The sequence below is a fragment of the Brachyhypopomus gauderio genome, unplaced genomic scaffold (genome assembly GCF_052324685.1).
Source record: "Brachyhypopomus gauderio isolate BG-103 unplaced genomic scaffold, BGAUD_0.2 sc56, whole genome shotgun sequence".
In the NCBI taxonomy this organism is placed as follows: Eukaryota; Metazoa; Chordata; class Actinopteri; order Gymnotiformes; family Hypopomidae; genus Brachyhypopomus; species Brachyhypopomus gauderio.
The window spans coordinates 1,551,145-1,572,269 of NW_027506879.1; the positions used below are offsets into that span (position 1 = coordinate 1,551,145).

Consider the following 21,125-nt stretch of genomic DNA (forward strand, 5'->3'; position numbering starts at 1 on the left):
CCATGGGCAGGCCGCCAGTCCACCGCATGGCCAACACACACGCACACACTCACACCTACGGGCAATTTAGAGTGATCAATCAACCTAACATGCATGTCTTTGGACTGTGGGAGGAAACCGGAGTACCTGGAGGAAACCCACGCAGGCACAGGGAGAACATGCAAACTCCACACAGAGTAGCCCAGACCGAGAATCGAACCCAGACCACCTTGCTGTGACAGTGCTACCCACCACACCACCATGCCGCCCAGAGTGAAACATTAAATTGCAAATTAAGTGATTTCATTTTATTTTTTAATTTAGTCATAATATTTTCACACATGTATGGAAAAAGAAATGGCAAAATGGTATTTTCATTTTCATTTTAATGTTTTCATTTGAGTTTTAATATTGGCAGGATCTACCTTCCATACACGACCTCGCGAATCGACAGCGCGCGAGGCACTCATGCACGGGCGGAGCCACTGCGATTACGTCATTTTCGCCGCGCGGACCCTCGCCGCTTGTGCGCTGCAGTGACTTCGCGGGCTACCGTTGCATTGTGGGGAATGTAGTGTTTGTGCGTGCAAAACACCATTGGGCGGCTGTGGCCTGCGGGCCAGTTCTAATAGTAATTAAATATCATCCAGGGGGCCATAGATAATCAATTTGCGGGCCGGATCTGGCCCGCGGGCCTTGACTTTGACATATGTGCTCTATAGGCTATAATCATTTTTTATTGTAGTTTATTGATAGATAAAACTATGAGATGTTTTTCTTCCTCTCGTTTGTTTTTAAGGTTTACATATTTTTTGTACTGTGTACAAATTTACCGTTTTGTAAACTCAGCATATCCATGTTTGCAATACAAAACAAATGTTACAGGATGTCCTGATTTAATATCATTAAAGAAATGTAACATTTTAATTCAGTATAGTACTTAATTGAGTAAAGCTGAAACGTGTCCTGATGCTCAAAACTGTACCTATGCATATTGTTCTGTGGGTCTAAAATGCTTCTTCAAGATTAAACTATTAATTAAAAGATTAAAACTATAGGCTAGCTTGGAGTTCATTGTTTGTCCTTTTGTGCCTTTATTGTTCAGACAGCGTCTGATCATGTTTGTGTGTTGTATATATGGTTTGTGCTTGCAAACCACATATGTCCTTTTTACCATTCTTGGTGCCATGTCTCTTTAAGGTTGTAAAATGTCAGGCATTTGATATTTCCATGGTATGAAGCTAAACACTGTGATTTTAAGTTGTATGTATCTCTAGCAGGGCTAAATAATGTATTTGGAGTTACTTGCACATTGGTAGTGTAAGTGGAAAGTGGTGTCCCTATAACCCAGGTGCTGAATCAGGTGTTCCCATAAACAGCAATTACCCGTGTGTGTGTGTGTGTGTGTGTGTTTGGGAGGGAGGTATGTTCAAGTACAAGATTAAATAGATTTGAGAGTGGAAAGAGACTGGATCTGTGCATACGCAGCGCCGCTACATACATCTATGGGTAGCAGACCTGACAAAACATCGGCTTGCAGTCTGAAAACTAACGTTACCAAGCTAAACCCTCCATCTGCTGAGAATTACAGCTGAAATGCGAATACCTCAATGTACGGTAAAAGCGTATAATAATAAGGCAGCACGTTGGTTTAGACCTTAATTAAACATGGATGGACGAGTACTTCTAAGGTGATGTGGGGTCTGTGTCGATAGTGAGGTCTACACAGACTGCCTATTACGTCATAGAGTGCGCGCCCTTCAACGAATCAGGGCGCGTGTCCGCGCTGCTGGCCGTGCACGGCGGCACAGGCGCGTTTCACAAACAAGCGGGTTTCTGAGCCCTACAGCAGCGCCAGGTGGACTTCAGCAGGGTTTCTGAGACCTACAGCAGCGCCAGGTGGACTTCAGCAGGGTTTCTGAGACCTACAGCAGCGCCAGGTGGACTTCAGCAGGGTTTCTGAGCTACAGACGGGCGGAACATGAGGGACCGGGCAGCGGTTGGGCGGACGGAGCCGGAGAGTGTGGCGGTGGGAGACGCGAGGAGCCGATGAACACCCCCGTGAAGAGGATGATTACTCCACACACCAGGAGGCCTGTGCCACACTTACAGATGTGAGTTAGGGCGACGGCTGCTGCGGGTTTAATACAATACTGTTTTACTGCCTTCGCATAGCTAACTAACGCTTTAGCTAGTGTAGCTAACCCAGCCGAAGGCCGACAGCTGGCGGGTCAGAACGAGCAGTTCCTGCCTGTATTTGACATGTTGTACTGTAAATGCAGTGAGCAGTAGCTCCTCGTGCGATGTGACCGTGTGTGGATGTTCCTGTTCCCGTGTAGACGTGGCTTATCTCGCAGCAGCCTGGACCGCCGCCCGCTGCCCGACTCCGCCCACCCCACACCTCACGGCCCTCGGGGGGCGGGGCCTACCTGCGACAGGTAGGGACAGTACGGCTGTGCCCGGGTCTAGGTGTGCTAGGTGTATATCTCTCCTCTGGTCCCTTTAGCTAGCTAGTTAGCATAACGCATACCAATACTCTGGATTCATGGGCTTCAGAATCTCTCTCTCTCTCTCTCTCTCTCTCTCTGTTCATTATTTCTCTTTTTATTTCCCTCTCAGCTCAGCGGTGTCCTCCATTGCATATCCCATAACATGCTGTCCGTTGCTCACTACTGGGGATCTGAACAGGTCCTGGTCTAGCATTCATAGCTACACGGGCACGGAGAGCCCCACTGAGCACAGCTCAGTCTCCTCTTGGGGATATGATGTAAGTACGCCAGATGCATGCTCTCCTTGTGTGGCTAAACAACAACAGTAGTGGAGAGAAAACGACACCTTTAAAACCTTAAATGATAGAAGAAAGGTGCCATCATTTGGAAGCATAGCACTTTAAATATTTGAGGGTTAGCTCATCTCAGTAGATGTGTCTTCACTGTTTCACACTGCATTTGATCACGTTAATTTGCATTTGGCACTGACACATTTCATAGCAGCTGAGGCCAATGAGAAGGCTTGTGTGGCTGTGCTGGCTCTGGGATTATGTGAATATTCCTCACAGATCTAGTCTTTACAACATGTTTGTTTGTGCTGTACTCCAAGGTGGCCGTCCCAAGGTAACGACTTTCATGCTTCTTAAAAAGCATGAACAGTATTTAAATACCAGTCTGGTCTGGCACTACAGGCCATGAATATCTCTAGAAACAGTGACAGTTACTGGTTAATGACACCCTGATCACAGTTACTGGTTAATGACACCCTGATCACAGTTACTGGTTAATGACACCCTGATCACAGTTACTGGTTAATGACACCCTGATCACAGTTACTGGTTAATGACACCCTGATCACAGTTACTGGTTAATGACACCCTGATCACAGTTACTGGTTAATGACACCCTGATCACAGTTACTGGTTAATGACACCCTGATCACAGTTACTGGTTAATGACACCCTGATCACAGTTACTGGTTAATGACACCCTGATCACAGTTACTGGTTAGATGCCACATAAGTCATAGTTACTGGCTCATGCTTTAGGGCAGCTTCAGCTCATCCATACAAAAGTTTGTTTCACATCATTCTGCTCTTTCTATGCAGTTTATTCACTCTCCATAGACCTCAGTGCTGGTCATGGTTTGCCAAAGTGTGTGGATTGCACTTAAAACCATACAATGCAACATCTTAGACAGCACAAGCCATTTATCAGTGCAGTAAGGTCACCAATTGCTGGGTTGCCTAATGTGTATGCACAGCACTATATATGTTTTAAATATTGAAGGTGAACCTTTCTAATTTCCCTGTTTCCTTTCTGTCTTGTCTGTAGGAGTTTGATGAGGCTGCGTCCTGCCAGGTGCAGCGTATGTTTGAGGAGATTGATGAGGAGCTTCATGAAGCCAGTGGGAAAGTTCAACACAGGACCCTGCAGGACGAGTGTAGCCAGTGGGCATCGCGATTTCCTCACCTACGGTAAACGGGGGGTGGCATGGCCTCACAGTGCACTGCCCAGTCCAGTGAGATCAGTGTGTGATTACTAAATCTAGAGTAAATCACAAAGTACATATGAAGCAATTGCTCTCGTAAGGTAGGTCTGCTTCCTTTTTACTGGTATGTTAGGTATGTACAACACTCAAACTGGAGAGAAATGTAACGGTCAACAAAATTAGATTCTGTATGTGTGTATCTATCAGGATTCTTGGCAAGCAGCTGCTATGTCCCACAGATGAAGGGTTTCAGTGGTTTGCCACTTCATCCCAGATCATCAGCTCTGCCAACCCTGTTCAGGACAAGACTTGCAATGAGTGAGTGTCTCTGCGCTGTGTGGGTGTGTGAGAAATCAAATGTTTAATGAAGATGAGTTGTTTTCTTGGGCTTTGCAGTCTCCTACTACAGAACGAAGAAATGTGTGTTGTAGAACACACACACACATCAGCTAATGTGCAGTGAGTGTTGTAGAATACACACACGTCAGCTGATGTGCAGTGAGTGTTGTAGAATACACACATTAACTGATGTGGAGATGTTTGCCTTGTTGAAACATGGTAGTTATGTTCCTCAGCTTTTGTGTGTGTGTGTGTGTGTGTGTGTGTGTGTCAGATTGTGTGTGCAGGGTCACAGGGCTGTGCTGTGTCAGTCTTTGGACTTGCAAAACGCTTCTGACCAACCGTGTTGTTTGCATGGAGATGAGCTTCCCAAAGTCATAGAGGCAGAAGGGTTGGTGGAGGAGTACCTGGCATTTGACTGCAGAGACCGGTGAGTGAGTGTGTGTGTGTGTGTGTGTGTGTGTGTGTGTGTGTGTGTAGCAGGAAATGGACCAGGCCAGATGACCGGGGCACTTGCATCTCAATAATATGAGCTGTTCATGTCCTGGTCTGGTGGTTGGGGAACTGGTCTTGTGACCGAAGGGTCGTGAGGCTATGACTGAGGTGCCCTTGAGCAAGGCGCCTAACCCCAACTGCTCCCCGGGCTAGGGCTGCCCACCACTCTGGGCATTGTATGCACCACAGCCCCCTAGTAATCACTAGTGTGGGGGTGTGTGTGGGTGTGTGTGCTAACTGCACAGATGGGTAAAAAGCGGAGGACAAATTTCAATTGTGGTGAAAAAATCACAATTGACAAAAATATGGCACATTTACATTTATTGTTTTATTTATATCATTAATATCTTTGAAAGGTATGGAAGTAAATCTGTCTCACTACATTTTGGAATTTAAAATTGATCAAAATGACAATTCGTACGCAAAATTCGGAAACACGCTGCACATTCAGAATTGCTGCAAATCCAGTCACAACACAATAGAAGTGGGCCTTATGTTGAATGGGAATTAAATTAAATTACATTTATTTACTGTATAAGCATATTTAAGAATACTTGAAGCTAACCAAAACTGCTGCAAAACAAAGTAAAATGTAAGGCATAATTTAAAATAAAGTAATAAAATAGATTTAAGTAAATCAGAAATTATAGTAGCTGCTAGTAAAAATAGAATCATAATCAAATTTCTAAATCATAAAAACCAGATTTAGCGTGAAATGAATATGATAGGAAAGCATAATATTTAGCCACTAGAGAGAAGAAGTGGGTCTTGAGGCCAGATTTAAACTGTTCAACAGAGGACATGGATCTAATATCATATGGTAGGGAGTTCCCCAGAGTTGGAGCAGCAACACAATACATGGTCGCCCTTGGGTTTTAAACAAGAGTGAGGGATTTTTAACACCAGTTTGTTAGAGGACTGGAAAGACCTGTATGCATTATACGGACTCAACATGCCACAAATGTACTCTGGAGCCAAACCATTAAGAGAGTTAAAACAAAGAGTCAGATTTTAAACTGAATCTTCTACCCAATAGGGAGCCAATGTGGCGAGAACAAAATTGGGGAGATATGGTTGCGTTTCTTGGTACCAGTGAGGAGTCTAGCAGCGGCATTTTGAACCAGCTGCAGACAGGCTAAGGAAGACTGACTGATCCCTATATAAAGAGAATTAAAGTAATCTAGACGAGATGTAACAAAAGCATGAATAACAGTCTTAAGATCCTTATTTGATAATCTGTTTAAGCTTAGCAATATGTCTCAGTTGATAAAAACTAAATTTCCACAAACAAATTAATTCTGTTTTCAAAGCAAATGCTGTATCAAAGATTACTTCTAGATTTTTTACACAAAGGGACAAATAATGAAAAAGACTTCTCAGGTTATCAACTAGTGGGTTGGTTATTTACTGAGGGGCTGAATAGAATAACCTCTGTCTTATTCTATTTAGCTGGAGAAAGTTTCTAGTTAGCCAAAGCTTGACTTAAAATTGTAAAGCGCCTTGGGTATTCTGAAAGGCGCTATATAAATTGAACATTCATTTATTCATTCATTTAACACAGGTACAAGTCTCAGACAACCAATCACACACACACACACACCGGCGAGAAGCGGCAGCCAATTGCGCACAGCGTACTCTCTACCGGGATCCACAGCCCCCTGGGGGACTGAATGAGGTGCAGGAAGGGGAGAGAGGACAGACCCTAGTGGCAGAGCACCATCCACCACTGGGCATACAAGCACACATACATTCATGCATACACACTCAGGCACTATTTTTTTATTGAACAGAGATGGCGACCAAGACCCCAGCGCTGAGAGGCAAACGTGCTAACCACCAAGCCACAGTGTTGCCCAACTTCATTTATACAAGGAGACCGTATGTTAGAGAGTGTATCCCCAGGTTTTAAAGCAGGGATAGGCAACTTCCATGATAAAGAGGGCCAAAATTTTTTCTGCACTATTATTGGAGGGCCACATGACCACGCACTTCAAATAATTGGATATGAAAGACACTACAAATTATTCTCAATAAGAACACATTTTAAATGAATTCAGATCTGTATGTTTATTGCACCAACATACATCTATTTTCTGCATATAAATGCATTAACATGTCCTTAATAAGCAACAAAGACAAAACATTTGCTTAATAAAAAAGTGCAAAAAGAATTTGAACTCCTTCATATCAAAGAACTGTAGCGCGCTGCGGAGCGAGGAGGCGGACACAAACGCTGAGAAGAGCGAGATTTAATAAGGGGAATTCCTTAGGCGAAGTCGTTTGTACACGGGTCAAAACGGGAGAGCCGTCCAAGTGGTCAACAGGACAGGCAGGAGTCGTAATAGGAGAGCCATTCACAACGGAGAAACACAACGGAGACTGAAAATACCAGAACAGCGATGACAGATAATCCACAAAACCGAACAAACCACAAATAACAGACAACGGGCGAAACACAGAGATACAAGTACACCGGACTAAACTAAACACAGCTGACCACAATGACGACATGGGCGTGGCAGACAGAGGGAAACCAGGGCAACAGACACGCAGGGCGGGATAACTGGGCAAGGAACAACACCGACACGGGAGAGGGGGGTGTAGCCCTACGTGACAAGAACAAAAAAGTCCTGCTTTATCGTTTTTTTTTTATTATTATTAAATTATTATTGACCTATTGGCCGCACTGAGTGAGGACTCCAGTTGCCCATCCCTGTTCTAAAGGTAAATATAACTGAGTTCCATCAGCATAACAATGATGGGATACTCCATATTTCTAAAAGATTAATTCCAGTGGAACCAGGTATAATAAAAATAATAAAATTGACCCCAAAATAGAGCCTTGTGGTAAACATGTGATGATTGCAGCTGAAGATGAGGTTGATTTTCCTAATTGGACAGAGGCGATATTTAGGTAAGAGGAGAACCAAGTTAATCTCCCATGGATCCCTGCCACTCTAGAGACACTCTAACACAGTGTTATGATAACCATGTCAAATACAGCGGTAAGATCCAACATGACTAAAACAACAGATGAGTTAGATTCTAGGTTAAGCAGGATATCATTAGTTTAAGAAGAGCTGATTCTGTCCTGTGTTGTGGCCCAAAACCTGACCGAAACTTGTCCAGTCTCTAGTAAATGTACAAACAGCTGGTTATAGATGACCGTCTCCAAGACCTTAGATAAAAATGGTAACTTAGAAATGGGTATGTAGCCAGAGAAAGAGGTTGGATCTAAATAAGATTTTTTGATAAGAGGTTGAATGATTGAGTGTTTAAAATAAGATGGAACTAGACCACTTGAAAGGTTACAATTTACAATATAGCAAACACTAGAGCTAATAGATGTAGTATGGAAGAGGCTATAGATGTAGTATGGAAGAGGCTATAGATGTAGTATGGAAGAGGCTATAGATGTAGTAGGCTTCATGTTGGCCACAATCTCAGTCAGACTATCTATTTAGACAGAAAATAAGTTGTGTTAAATGGGATTATTTTATCATGGGTTTTAAGCCTTAGTTTCTGTATAAATGGCTAAGTAGCTAGCTACATGATGCACTCACTGGCCACGTTATTAGGTAAATCTTGCTACTTCTGGGTTGGACCCCCTTTTGCCTTCAGAACTGTCTTTTGGCAACACAGTGCATTAGTGGTTAGTATGTTTGCTAGTGGAGTCCAAAAACATGAAGGTTAGGTAATGGCAGTCCCTGACAAATTCTCCCTGATTGTGTGACTGTCTCTCTCCATGTCGAATAAAAGCAGTTGTCTGAGTGTTTGTGCATGAATGTGTTTGTGCTTGTATACCCAGTTGTGGATGGTGGTCTGTCACTAGGGTCTGTACTCTCTCCCTACTTCAATCAATCAATCAATCAAAGTTTATTTGTATAGCGCTTTTAACAACTCAAGTTGTCGCAAAGCAGCTTTACAGGGTTTACAAGGTTAACAATATTATGGGTCCAGAACCTTAATGAGCAAGCCAAAGGCGACAGTGGCGAGGAAAAACTCCCTATGATGGTGGGGAATAGGAAGAAACCTCGGGAGAACCAAGACTCAAAAGGGAACCCATCCTCCACTGGGCGGCCCGTTAACACACAAATACACAAGTCACACATAATTCACACAATCAGACTAGGTAAAAGGTAGAATTGAAAGTTCTGGGTTTTGATATTGTCACTGTAAATGTCTGTTGATGAATGCCAGGCTTTCATTCCGTGTCGGAGCAGTGAGGCTGGTATTGTAGGCTCCGACTGCAGTGTTACTCCCCAGGTGAACCCCGGTATCAGCACATCCACCGGCAGCCAGACCATCCCCCAGGTGCCTGCAGGTGCCTGTATCCAATCGTCTTGGGTAGAGCCATGCAAGAAGATAGATAATACAGACTGAGTGGACATGAATTTAAACCACCGTTGATTTAAATGTACGTAGCTCACGTGCCAGTGATCAGCATGTGGCTCCGGCAGACTAATCTATAGCAGCATAACTAAAGGGAGGGGTTCAGAGGTGACCACAGGCATGAGGGCTCACTGAGACATTGCTTTCCAGTCAAGTCATAGTCACAAATAGAGTGATGCCAAGACACAGCTGGATGACAGCATCAACATCTCAGATCACCAGAAATCTCAACGTCTGGGGGCCCCCAAGCCCCTACACCTTACAAGGGGAATTTTAGCTGAAGGCTTGACTAAACAGGTGAGTCTTAAGTCTAGATTTAAAGATTGGAACTGTGTCAGAGTCTCGGATTGGAGCTGGAAGGCTATTCCATAATTGAGGGGCTTTAAAAGAGAAAGCTCTGCCTCCGGCTGTAGTTTTACTAATTTTTGGAACTACGAGAAATCCAGGATTTTGGGAGCGCAAAGGGCGAGATGGGTTGTAGTAATCAATGAGTTCACTCAGATATTGTGGGGCAAGACCATTTAACGCCTTATAGGTTAACAGGAGAACTTTAAATTCAATGCGATATTTAATCGGCAGCCAGTGTAGTGCGGCGAGAGTGGCACTAATATGATCGAATTTCCTAGCCTTGGTTAGGACTCTAGCTGCGGCATTTTGTACAAGTTGTAGCTTCTTTATGGACTGTTTAGAGCATCCAATTAAAAGACTATTACAGTAGTCCAATCTCGACGAGACAAAAGCATGAACTAGCTTCTCTGCATCAGCTAATGAAAGTAAGTGTCTCAGCTTGGCAATATTACGTAAATGGAAAAAGGCAGCCTTAGTGACATTGCATACATGTGTGTCAAATGAAAGATCAGAATCAATAGTGACACCTAAACTTTTTGCAGTAGATTTTGGTGTTACTGAAAAACCATCTAGGGTAAGGGGAATATCAGCCCAAGTGCTTCTAACAGCTTTAGGCCCAAGAATCAGTACCTCAGTCTTGTCAGAATTTAGTTTAAGAAAATTAGACGCCATCCAGTTTTTAATATCCTGGACGCAGTTCTCAATCTTGAGAGTTGTGGTGATATAATCTGGATTAGAAGATATATACAACTGAGTATCATCTGCGTAGCAATGGAAGCTAATACCATGCCTACGAATGATAGTGCCCAGTGGTAGCATATATAATGAGAATAATATGGGGCCCAGTACAGATCCTTGTGGGACACCATACTTTACTTTAGAATGCTCAGAGCATTCGTTATTTACTAGCACAAATTGGTAACAATCTGTCAGGTAGGACCTGAACCAGGAGAGAGCTTGACCTCTTATGCCAATGAGTGTCTCCAGTCTATTAAGTAGAATATTATGATCAATGGTGTCAAAAGCAGCACTGAGGTCTAGCAGAATGAGAAACGAAATGTGTCCTTTATCAGAGGATATTAAGAGATCATTCAGTACTTCCTGCACCCCTTTCAGTCCCCCAGGGGGCTGTGAATCCCGGTAGAGAGTATGCTGTGTGCAATTGGCTACCGCTTCTTACCGGTGTCTGATAGGTCGTGTAAGACTTGTACCTGTATTAAAAGTTGTAAAGTGACCCATGGGTATCTTGAAAGGTGCTATATAAATTGAACATTCATTCGTTAAGCCTTCGTGGCATAGATTCAACAAGGTACTGGAAACATTCCTCAGACAGTCTGGTCCTTATTGACCAGTCCCACCAGGATTTCGCGGGCCTTTTTTGTGATTGTTGCGGGCTAAAATGTTTGATGTTGCGGGTGTTTTTCAAAAAAATTGCGATGGAAGTTGCGGTGTGTTTTTGCTTTTTTGTGAGTACATTACAATAGGGAGTAAATGTTGTATGGTTTCCTCTATTTAGTAGTCCATTTAAATTATCTATTTACCTATTTATTCAGGGTTGCCAAGTTTTCAAGATCGCTTGAAGTGAGATTTGAACCTGGAGGGGGTGGCGAACATTAATTGTTGACGGGGGGGCGGGGTTAGTGAACGTAAGTTGTTACCGGGCGGCCTGTAAAATGGATACAAATTAAGTATTATATCGAGATCGATCGCCAGTGGTTGGCGCCAGAGCGAACTAGTAACTCATAGATATTGATCAGAGATAAATAAACTTTATCTCAGTTTAAAGTTTAAACTTATAAACTTTATCTCAGACCCTCGCCACTTGCGTGCGCTGCAGTGACTTCGCGGGCTACCGTTGCATTGTGGGGAATGTAGTGTTTGTGCGTGCAAAACACCATCGGGCGGCTGTGGCCTGCGGGCCGGTTCTAATAGTAATTAAATATCATCCAGGGGGCCATAGATAATCAATTCGCGGGTCGGATCTGGACAGTTTATCCCCGCTTTCATGTAGTGTACTGGGATACTACTTTTCCCGATCTTTTTGCCGTTATTTTCGTCGCTCATGCTGCTTTCAGTCTGCTCTTCTTGAACGTATATACGGAAGTAAGGCGGGAGTTTGTTGACGTCACATCAATACGACATCAGTGATTGGTCAAATTTGCGGGAAAGTTGCGGTGATTGGCTGAAGTTGCAACACCGCCCTGAATTTGCGGGGTTTGCTTGAAGTTGCGTTGAAGTTGCAAATCGCAACATCGCGACTTTCTGGAGGGTCTGATTGACATGATAGCATCACACAGTTGCTGCAGATTTGTCAGCTGCACATCCATGATCCATAAATCTCTCTTTCCACCACATCCCAAAGGTGTTCTATTGGATTGAGATCTGGTGACTGTGGAGGCCATTCGTGTACAGTGAATTCATTGTCGTGTTCAACAACCCATTCTGAGATGATTCATGCTTTATGACATGACGCATTATCCTGCTGGAAGTAGCCATCAGAAGATGGTTACTCTGTGGTGATAAAGGAATGGACATAGTCAGCAACAATATTTGGGTAGGCTGTGGTGTTTACACAATGCTCAATTGGTACTAATGGGCCTGGGAAAATGTCCCCCACACCATTGCACCAGCCTGAATCATTGATAGAAAGTAGGATGGATCCATGCTTTCATGTTGGTTGACGACAAATTCTGACCCTACCATCCAAATGTTGCAGCAGAAATTGAGACTCATCAGACCAGGCAACGTTTTTCCTGTAGCCCATCTGCCTCAAGGTTTGACGTGTTGTGCATTCAGAGATGCTCTTCTGTATGCTGACTGGTTATTTGAGTTACTGTTGCCGTTATATCAGCTCAAACCAGCCTGGCTGTTCTCCTCTGACCTCTGGCATCAACAAGACATTTGCACCCACAGAACTGCCGCTCACTGGAGATTTTTTATTTTTCTGACCATTCTCTGTAAAGCCTAGAGATGGTTGGTTTAAAGGTACAAGATACAGTATGTCTAAAAATTATTCCCACAAAATAGACTACACACAACCTGGTAAGAGAAACAAGAGTTGTTCTACAGAATCTCATTACATATATCGGTACTGAATTAGTAAGGCTCTTTAAATGTAACTAGCTAGCTAGGTAATTAAGCCTTAAAAGGTTTCTATGCTTTAACTATCGGACACCTTAGATTTAAGATTTGAGGCTTGGTTTCTTATTCTGTGTTGTCCTGGATGTTTAATCTAAATTTTGTACTGGTTTTTCATCTGAAATTTAGCATTTGAGTTTCAGCAACTAATTTATGTTTTTGATTCTGATTTTTTTTACATTTAAAAATACTAATGAAAATGAATCACAGAAAAATCCAAGGGTTGACATCAGAGGAAAAAAAAGTTCAAATACATTTCAGTGCAAAAACTTTCAGCACTAGAAATTCAAAGGTGTTTAAAAATCAAAATCTAGTGAGACACTTCCACTACAACTACTTCCATAGAAAGGCTTTTGACAGCTTTGTGTGTTAAGTAATTTTAAAAGGTCAGTTACACATGGCTAGTTAAACAACCTTCAAATACATGTTGAGTCCTTCTATAGCTGCGTTTATAAAAACCTGCTTGTGCTGCTTTTATTGAGGGAGTAGGTCATGATATGTAATGGTATATGTTATATGTTGTCAACACATTTCCTTGATAACTCTGTGTTCTCAGTGATTTTGCAGTTGTAACTAGGGCTTTGATTCAAAACATTTAATAAATTGTCAAACATAATTGATGAGATCAATTGTAGCAACACCCTGATTAACGGGAAATTTATTCATTTCAATTCATTCTCAACCCATAAAACTTGGCAATTTGATATGGTGGTTATTCTGTGTGTGTGTGTGTGTGTGTGTGTGTGTGTGTGTGTGTGTGTGTGTGTGTGTGTGTGTGTGTGTGTGTGAGAGAGCAGTGAGGAGGAGTGGGAGTGTGAGTGTGTGAGCAGGCAGAGGTGCTGCTTGCCGCCCATCTCTCCATATCGCTGTCAGCGGGAGGCGGTGCTTGATCTGCTGTTTGATGACGTGTGGCGTGAGCTCATTGGTTGGATGGAGGAGCTGGTTTGCAGGTTTTGGGAGGGCTGTGTGTCAGGTATGATTTTAGAGATATTGGGCTCAAAGCAGTAATCATCTTGACAACTATTCTCTTTACATTCAAGTGTGGAATCATTTCTAGTTAGTAGTGAAACTAGAAGTAAAAGAACAAGCGTTTCATTAAAACCACCAAACTTTCAGCTGCACATTCTCAAAGACGAGTAACCAATCAGCTGCGAAAACACAGCATAAATATGGAGCAGCATTTATCATTAAGTTTAAGGTTGATGATTAAGAATGTGCAAATGTGTAAATATTTATATGTAATATTTTAGTGAAATATGTTGTGATGTGCTGATGAGCAACTGTTTTGTGATTCACACTGTCACACTCCTCATTCAGATGAGGAGAAGTGTGCAGTGGCGCTGAGCCCAACGCAGGCTTGTCCCCACGGACCCCATGTGCTGCTGGCCCCCACAGAACCACGGCCCCTGGGCCCAGCTCCCCACACCAGCTCTCTGCAGCTCCAGGTGAGTGCACCGCCCTGCTCTGGTGAACCACCAACATTTAAATAAACTACCTCACCAACAGTTCAAGAGTACTTAAGATTTCAACTGTTTATATATTCACCTATTTCTGCATATAATTGGATATCAGTAATGTTTTAATGTGACTGTATAAGAAAGGAACACCGGTAAAAAAGGAGCAGTGTGTGAAGCTCAACAAGGGTGTAGAAGGGTGTCCTCGAACCTTTCCCATCATTGGTGGTGCTCTGGTGTAGATTGGTGGTGTTTGACCTTCACTGCTTCTTGTTCTATCTGTACACACATGTTGCTGATGCCATTTTCACAACTGTCAATATGTCTTCTCATCCTTTTTCCAGGATCTATAACCTTCTTTCTCTCCTTGTTTTTGTGTTTTTCTTTCTTTCTGATCATCTGTAATGTCATCACTTTGTTCCACCTTTCTCTCTTTGTATCTCCGGCTCGCTCTCACACCCTTTCTTCCTCTCCTTTCTCCCTCTCCCTCTCTCTCTCTCTCTCTCTCTCTCTCTCTCTCTCTCTCTCTCTCTCTCTCTCTCTCTCTCTCTCTCTCTCTCTGTTCTGTCTCTGTTGCCTCCATTCCTTCCTATCTTCTTCCCAAAGAACATAAAGTCATGGGGCTCAAAGCAAAAGTCAAGACGGAAATCCAAAAAGCAGAGCAAGCCGTCTACTGTATGTAACTCCAGTGTTAGATCCTCTCCAAAGAGAGTGTGAGAGAGCTTGTCTCTCATTTCTCAACTCTAAAACTGCTTGTCTATTAACACCCAAACCAAAGCCTGTGTATTAACCCCTCTATTACCATTTGACTTTTATTTTAGGGATTTATTATTAATACATTTCTTTCTTTTTGTTTGTTTATTAGGAACAGAAATATCATCCTGCTTGTATCTTGTCTTGGTTTTCAGTTCAGCATATATTTGTTCAACTTGTGTATTTGTCAATCATTACCTGGTTTCCCTCATCTTGTTGCATGTTGTGTGGGCTGTAGGTGGGTGGGTCTGGTGTTGTGTGGGCTGTAGGTGGGTGGGTCTGGTGTTGTGTGGGCTGTAGGAGGGTGGGTCTGGTGCTGTGTGGGCTGTAGGTGGGTGGGTCTGGTGTTGTGTGGGCTGTAGGTGGGTGGGTCTGGTGTTGTGTGGGCTGTAGGTGGGTGGGTCTGGTGTTGTGTGGGCTGTAGGTGGGTGGTTCTGGTGTTGTGTGGGCTGTAGGAGGGTGGGTCTGGTGCTGTGTGGGCTGTAGGTGGGTGGGTCTAGTGCTGTGTGGGCTGTAGGTGGGTGGGTCTAGTGCTGTGTGGGCTGTAGGTGGGTGGGTCTAGTGCTGTGTGGGCTGTAGGAGGGTGGGTCTAGTGCTGTGTGGGCTGTAGGTGGGTGGGTCTAGTGCTGTGTGGGCTGTAGGTGGGTGGGTCTAGTGCTGTGTGGGCTGTAGGTGGGTGGGTCTAGTGCTGTGTGGGCTGTAGGTGGGTCTAGTGCTGTGTGGGCTGTAGGTGGGTGGGTCTAGTGCTGTGTGGGCTGTAGGTGGGTGGGTCTGGTGTTGTGTGGGTTGTAGGAGGGTGGGTCTGGTGTTGTGTGGGCTGTAGGTGGGTGGGTCTAGTGCTGTGTGGGCTGTAGGAGGGTGGGTCTAGTGTTGTGTGGGCTGTAGGTGGGTGGGTCTAGTGCTGTGTGGGCTGTAGGTGGGTGGGTCTAGTGCTGTGTGGGCTGTAGGTGGGTGGGTCTAGTGCTGTGTGGGCTGTAGGTAGGTGGGTCTAGTGCTGTGTGGGCTGTAGGTGGGTGGGTCTAGTGTTGTGTGGTCTGTAGGAGGGTGGGTCTAGTGTTGTGTGGGCTGTAGGTAGGTGGGTCTGGTGCTGTGTGGGCTGTAGGTGGGTGGGTCTAGTGTTGTGTGGGCTGTAGGTAGGTGGGTCTGGTGTTGTGTGGGCTGTAGGTAGGTGGGTCTAGTGTTGTGTGGGCTGTAGGTAGGTGGGTCTAGTGTTGTGTGGGCTGTGGGTGGGTCTAGTGTTGTGTGGGCTGTAGGTGGGTGGGTCTGGTGTTGTGTGGGCTGTGGGTGGGTCTAGTGTTGTGTGGGCTGTAGGTGGGTGGGTCTGGTGTTGTGTGGGCTGTAGGTGGGTGGGTCTGGTGTTGTGTGGGCTGTAGGTGGGTGGGTCTGGTGTTGTGTGGGCTGTAGGTGGGTGGGTCTGGTGTTGTGTGGGCTGTAGGTGGGTGGGTCTGGTGTTGTGTGGGCTGTAGGTGGGTGGGTCTGGTGTTGTGTGGGCTGTAGGTGGGTGGGTCTGGTGTTGTGTGGGCTGTAGGTGGGTGGGTCTGGTGCTGTGTGGGCTGTAGGTGGGTGGGTGGGTCTGGTGCTGTGTGGGCTGTAGGTAGGTGGGTCTAGTGCTGTGTGGGCTGTAGGTAGGTGGGTCTAGTGCTGTGTGGGCTGTAGGTGGGTGGGTCTGGTGTTGTGCTAGTTCATGTCAGCTGCTTCTTAAGAGCTTTTAAGTTGATACTGGTGGACTGTCTACAGAATGTGATAATTTTCTGTCAATTATTGTTTACCTTCCACTCTACTCCACCCTATTTTTTAAAATCATTTTTGTGTTTCTCTTCTTCCCCCCCTCTCTATCTCCCTCTCTCTCTCAGTCCAGTAGAGTGCCTGTAGGAACAGTATCTACACATCACAACCTAAATGACCTCATCATGATCCATGGCATTCCACTGCAGCAGAGGAATGTTGGCGTTCTTGATCGAGCAGCACAGTACTAAGACCTGCCTATATTGCATCACAGCACCCTCAGACCTGCCTATATTGCATCACAGCACCCTCAGACCTGCCTATATTACATCACAGCACCCTCAGACCTGCCTATATTACATCACAGCACCCTCAGACCTGCCTATATTACATCACAGCACCCTCAGACCTGCCTGTATGACATCACAGCATCCTCAGACCTGCCTGTATGACATCACAGCACCCTCAGACCTGCCTGTATGACATCACAGCACCCTCAGACCTGCCTGTATGACATCACAGCACCCTCAGACCTGCCTGTATGACATCACAGCACCCTCAGACCTGCCTGTATGACATCACAGCACCCTCAGACCTGCCTGTATGACATCACAGCACCCTCAGACCTGCCTGTATGACATCACAGCACCCTCAGACCTGCCTGTATGACATCACAGCACCCTCAGACCTGCCTGTATGACATCTCAGACTATCATCTTTCACCTTATGATAAATGTGCATGTTTGTTCCTAGTGAGGAACTGTGTGTGCGAGCCCTGTTTCCCACTTCCTCCCCACTTCTCCCTTTTGGCACTGTCTGGTCTCCACAAATAGTGAGGGAGAAGAGAGGATCATCCATTCTCCTATTACCAGTATAACTCCCTCCAAACTTCGCTCTCGCCGCGCTTTGGAGCAGAGTTCCTCTTCCACGATGCGCCCCTCTCAGTCGGCACGGCGACGGACGTTGCCTCCTCGTACGTTGGTGCCGTTGACGTCAGGCCTGAGCCAGTCCAGTGCAGCCGGCCCCATCGATGAGATCAGAGGAACACGACTGTGAGAGCTCCCATATCCTTCTAACCTCCCCATTTGTCTTCTAAGCTTTTCTACATATCCAGAGTGTGTGTGTGTGTGTGTGTGTGTGTGTGTGTGTGTGTGTGTGTGTGTGTGTGTGTGTGTGTGTGTGTGTGTGTGTGTGTGTGTGTGTGTGTGTGTGTGTGTGTGTGTGTGTGTGTGTGTGTGTGGCAGGGCCACAGCCAGTGATCGTCTCTCCCCTCCAGTGCCTCTCAGCAGGAACACACTGCTGCCTCCTATTGGCACAGGAGATACAGAGCAGAGTTACTCTGGACATCACACGCGGCTCTCTCAGGTAATAGAGGCACACAAGCTCTCACTTTTTCTGACGACACACATAAAGCCTCTGGACGTTACAGACGAGGCCTGCTTTGTCCCATTTAATGCGTCTCAATGAATAGCCAACTGATGACACGGGTACAGAAGAAGGAATCCTAAACAGCTGTGCTGGAAACATAGATAATGCAGAGCAAACAGCATGGTGCATAGTTAAAGAATATGTAATACTATGTAATAAGCAGACATTGCAGATGTAACTCTTAGATAAATAGGCAACATTTAGGCAACATCAGTACTGCTAATTGCCATTGGACAGGTAATTCATTGCTAAAGTATCAGTGAAGCTTAGGTAATGCATATATAGTTGGCCTTTAAATGTTAGTCTTTAAATTGTTAAAAATCTAATTTTTCTACTGACGTTCATGAGCTTGTATGGACGTGTCTGTGTGTGTGTGTCTGTGTGGGCTTGTTTGGGTTTATATGGGTATGTCTGGTTTTATATGGGCTTGTGTGGGTTTATATGGGCTTGTGTGGGTTTATATGGGCATGTGTGGGTATGTGTGGTTTATATGGGTATGTGTGGGTTTATATGGGCACGTGTGGGTATGTGTGGTTTATATGGGCACGTGTGGGTTTATATGGGCACGTGTGGGTTCATATGGGTACGTGTGGGTTCATATGGGTACGTGTGGGTTCATATGGGTACGTGTGGGTTCATATGGGCACGTGTGGGTTTATATGGGCACGTGTGGGTTTATATGGGTACGTGTGGGTTCATATGGGTACGTGTGGGTTCATATGGGTACGTGTGGGTTTATATGGGCACGTGTGGGTTTATATGGGCACGTGTGGGTTTATATGGGTATGTGTGGCTATGGGTAAATTGACAGCATCACAGAGGTCCCTCCAGTCGTGCTCACAGTGCAGTAGCAGATGACACAGGCAGCGTGTTGCCCAGAGACAGACTCCACCCACAGGACGTCTTCTCCAGACCCAACACCACACACACCTTTGGGGTAAACAATGACACACATACAGGGCAATAAGACAACGTGAATCTTTATGCCATTAATACATAGCACACACTGACTTGAGGAGTATGAGATTTGAATTCATACCATGCTATTTAACTATCCAAATGATAATGATCAGATTTTTTTTTGACTGCACAAATGTTTACACATTTACACTTGAGGTAAAAGTGCTAAAGAGAGAAACAAATCTAAATAATTCAAATGTTTTAAAGAAGCTGAAGTTCTTGGGAGACTTTTCCCCTGAATACATGAAGGATGTTGTGAATATTGTAATATTTATTTGTATAGCACCTTTACCACCAGTGACTTCACGGCAAAATGTTGATATTTCATAACAGCATGTAGTGCCTATAACTTGGGTATAAACATTAGTTGGCTACATACCTTTTGTCTAATTTAACAAAAGGGAGTAAAGGGAGTGTTACTTTAAACACACACACACCACCCGGCCCTAGTGGTCCTGTGTGTGTCTGCCTGCCTGTAAGCTCTCTAGATGGAGTGTGTTTGGTGAGCTGGTGTTTGGTGTTGTGTTTCAGTCTGATACCCCTCATCGCCGCTCCTTCACAGTCCTGGACAGTGGTGTGCAGGGGAGGCCGAGGCCCTCTGTGGGCACAGGTACAGGCCACATGGCAGCGTCCGCTCACAAAAACCTCCAGTGTGTGTATAATGGGGAATTGTGTCCAAAGTCGTCTCCTCTGCATATGTTTGCAGACCCTCTGGGCATTGGTGTAACTGGCATCAGTTTGGGAAACAGCAGTTCTTCCTTCCTGGACTCATTTTCACATCATCCTCTTCGTCACTTTCCCATTGAGGACGAAGAGGAGCCAGATGCACTGGCTCCACCTCCAGGTACCATGACCTGTCCTCCATTCTTTATTTTTTAGGATTCAAGATCTGTTATTTTATGCAAATCTTTTTCATCCTGCTTTAATTAAACCCCCCCAGGTTTACTGCCCCCCCGGGCTGTTCCTGCACGGTTGCACAGTGGAGGGGCTCAAATGGCCCACAGCAGCAGACCAGGGCTTTAAATCATACACAGCCCTCAGCCCTCATGGAGTTGTGCTGCAGGACAGTGCTGAATAGACACACCTTATTACACGTCAGGACTTTTATACCACAGGCCTTATGGGCATTTTATTTAGCTCTTATTAGCATTATTATTCACATAATTGTTCGGTTTTTCTTACAGCCCTTGTTTTATTTTGTACATCTGAGCCTTCAGCTTTTTAGCTGCCAAAGACGGTACGTCCAGGTCAGGACAAACGCTGGATGTAACGGAGGAAGAGGTTCGTTTTTTTCTGACAACCCCCAGGGAAGGACTGCTTGGGTCTCCATGTTCTATGCATTGTGCATATTCAGGGTGTGTGACTGTAATGGTCATGTCGCTCTAAAGATGCCAGTGGCACTAATGTGCAGCTATTCACGCATGACTGCTGTGCTGTGCAGTTATGTTTGGCTTCCATGTAAAAATGCACAACTTCCTGTGTGACACACACTGAGTGAGGTGGAGGCTGCCATCCACTCTCAATCATTAAATAAAAAACATTAACTGAATCATTCCATGTCTTTTCTGGTTGGGTTTAGATGCTGTATATGAATGATTATCATTAATGTGTGTGTGACCCAGCCTATAATAGTACAGAAGTAGATCTAAAGTGCTTTAATTCTGGTCAGCAGACGGGAGGCGTGCGTGCGTGTGTGTTGTATTGAGAGGAGTTCTGATTGTCTGCAGGAGTGAGTGTAGACTAAGTGCTCTCTTACACTCTTTACAAATGGGAGCCTGGCCCCTTGTCTTTAGAAAGGTAAACGTAGCTTCTGATGGGGCTTTACAGTAAATACCATGTTGTTTCCTCATTTCACCCATTCAGTTTCTATACCTGTTGATGATAATAAAAAAAGCAATAATAGACCTGCTTTTCCCTTAACAGTTAATACAGGTAGTTCAGTTAAGTGTAGTTTGGGCAAGTTGTGAGATTAACCCTTTGCAGTCTGGGCCAGTGTCTATAATGTTAGTGAATGTCCTCCAGCTGGCCCCACGTGGTCATGTGATCTAATATACCCAAACATGTCCTTTAGGAACTACTGAACAGTCCTGTGGGTGCACTACAACTTGCTACCAAATGAACTATGAGCAGGGA

General features: G+C 44.8%; 1 protein-coding gene across 4 annotated transcripts; it reads left to right on the plus strand.

Annotated features, from left to right (window-relative positions):
• Positions 1-1,729: 1,729 nt before the first annotated feature.
• Positions 1,730-20,541, plus strand: fam149b1 (family with sequence similarity 149 member B1). Of its 4 annotated transcripts, XR_013124547.1 has the most exons (17): positions 1,731-2,093; positions 2,319-2,417; positions 2,599-2,746; positions 3,804-3,946; positions 4,168-4,278; positions 4,574-4,729; positions 13,470-13,645; positions 13,990-14,117; positions 14,733-14,801; positions 16,733-16,848; positions 17,438-17,656; positions 17,849-17,969; positions 18,844-18,969; positions 19,524-19,602; positions 19,699-19,836; positions 19,933-20,086; positions 20,177-20,541. XR_013124547.1 is itself a non-coding variant. In XM_076987754.1 (16 exons), exons 1-16 carry the CDS (start codon positions 2,029-2,031, stop codon positions 20,013-20,015), a joined length of 1,977 nt encoding a protein of 658 aa, XP_076843869.1. In that variant the 5' UTR covers positions 1,732-2,028; the 3' UTR covers positions 20,016-20,541. The 4 variants fall into 4 exon arrangements, 3 of the variants coding, with proteins under 3 accessions (XP_076843871.1, XP_076843869.1, XP_076843870.1); XM_076987754.1 differs by having other exon boundaries at positions 1,732-2,093; positions 19,933-20,541; XM_076987756.1 differs by lacking the exon at positions 18,844-18,969 and having other exon boundaries at positions 1,730-2,093; positions 19,933-20,541.
• Positions 20,542-21,125: the final 584 nt, after the last annotated feature.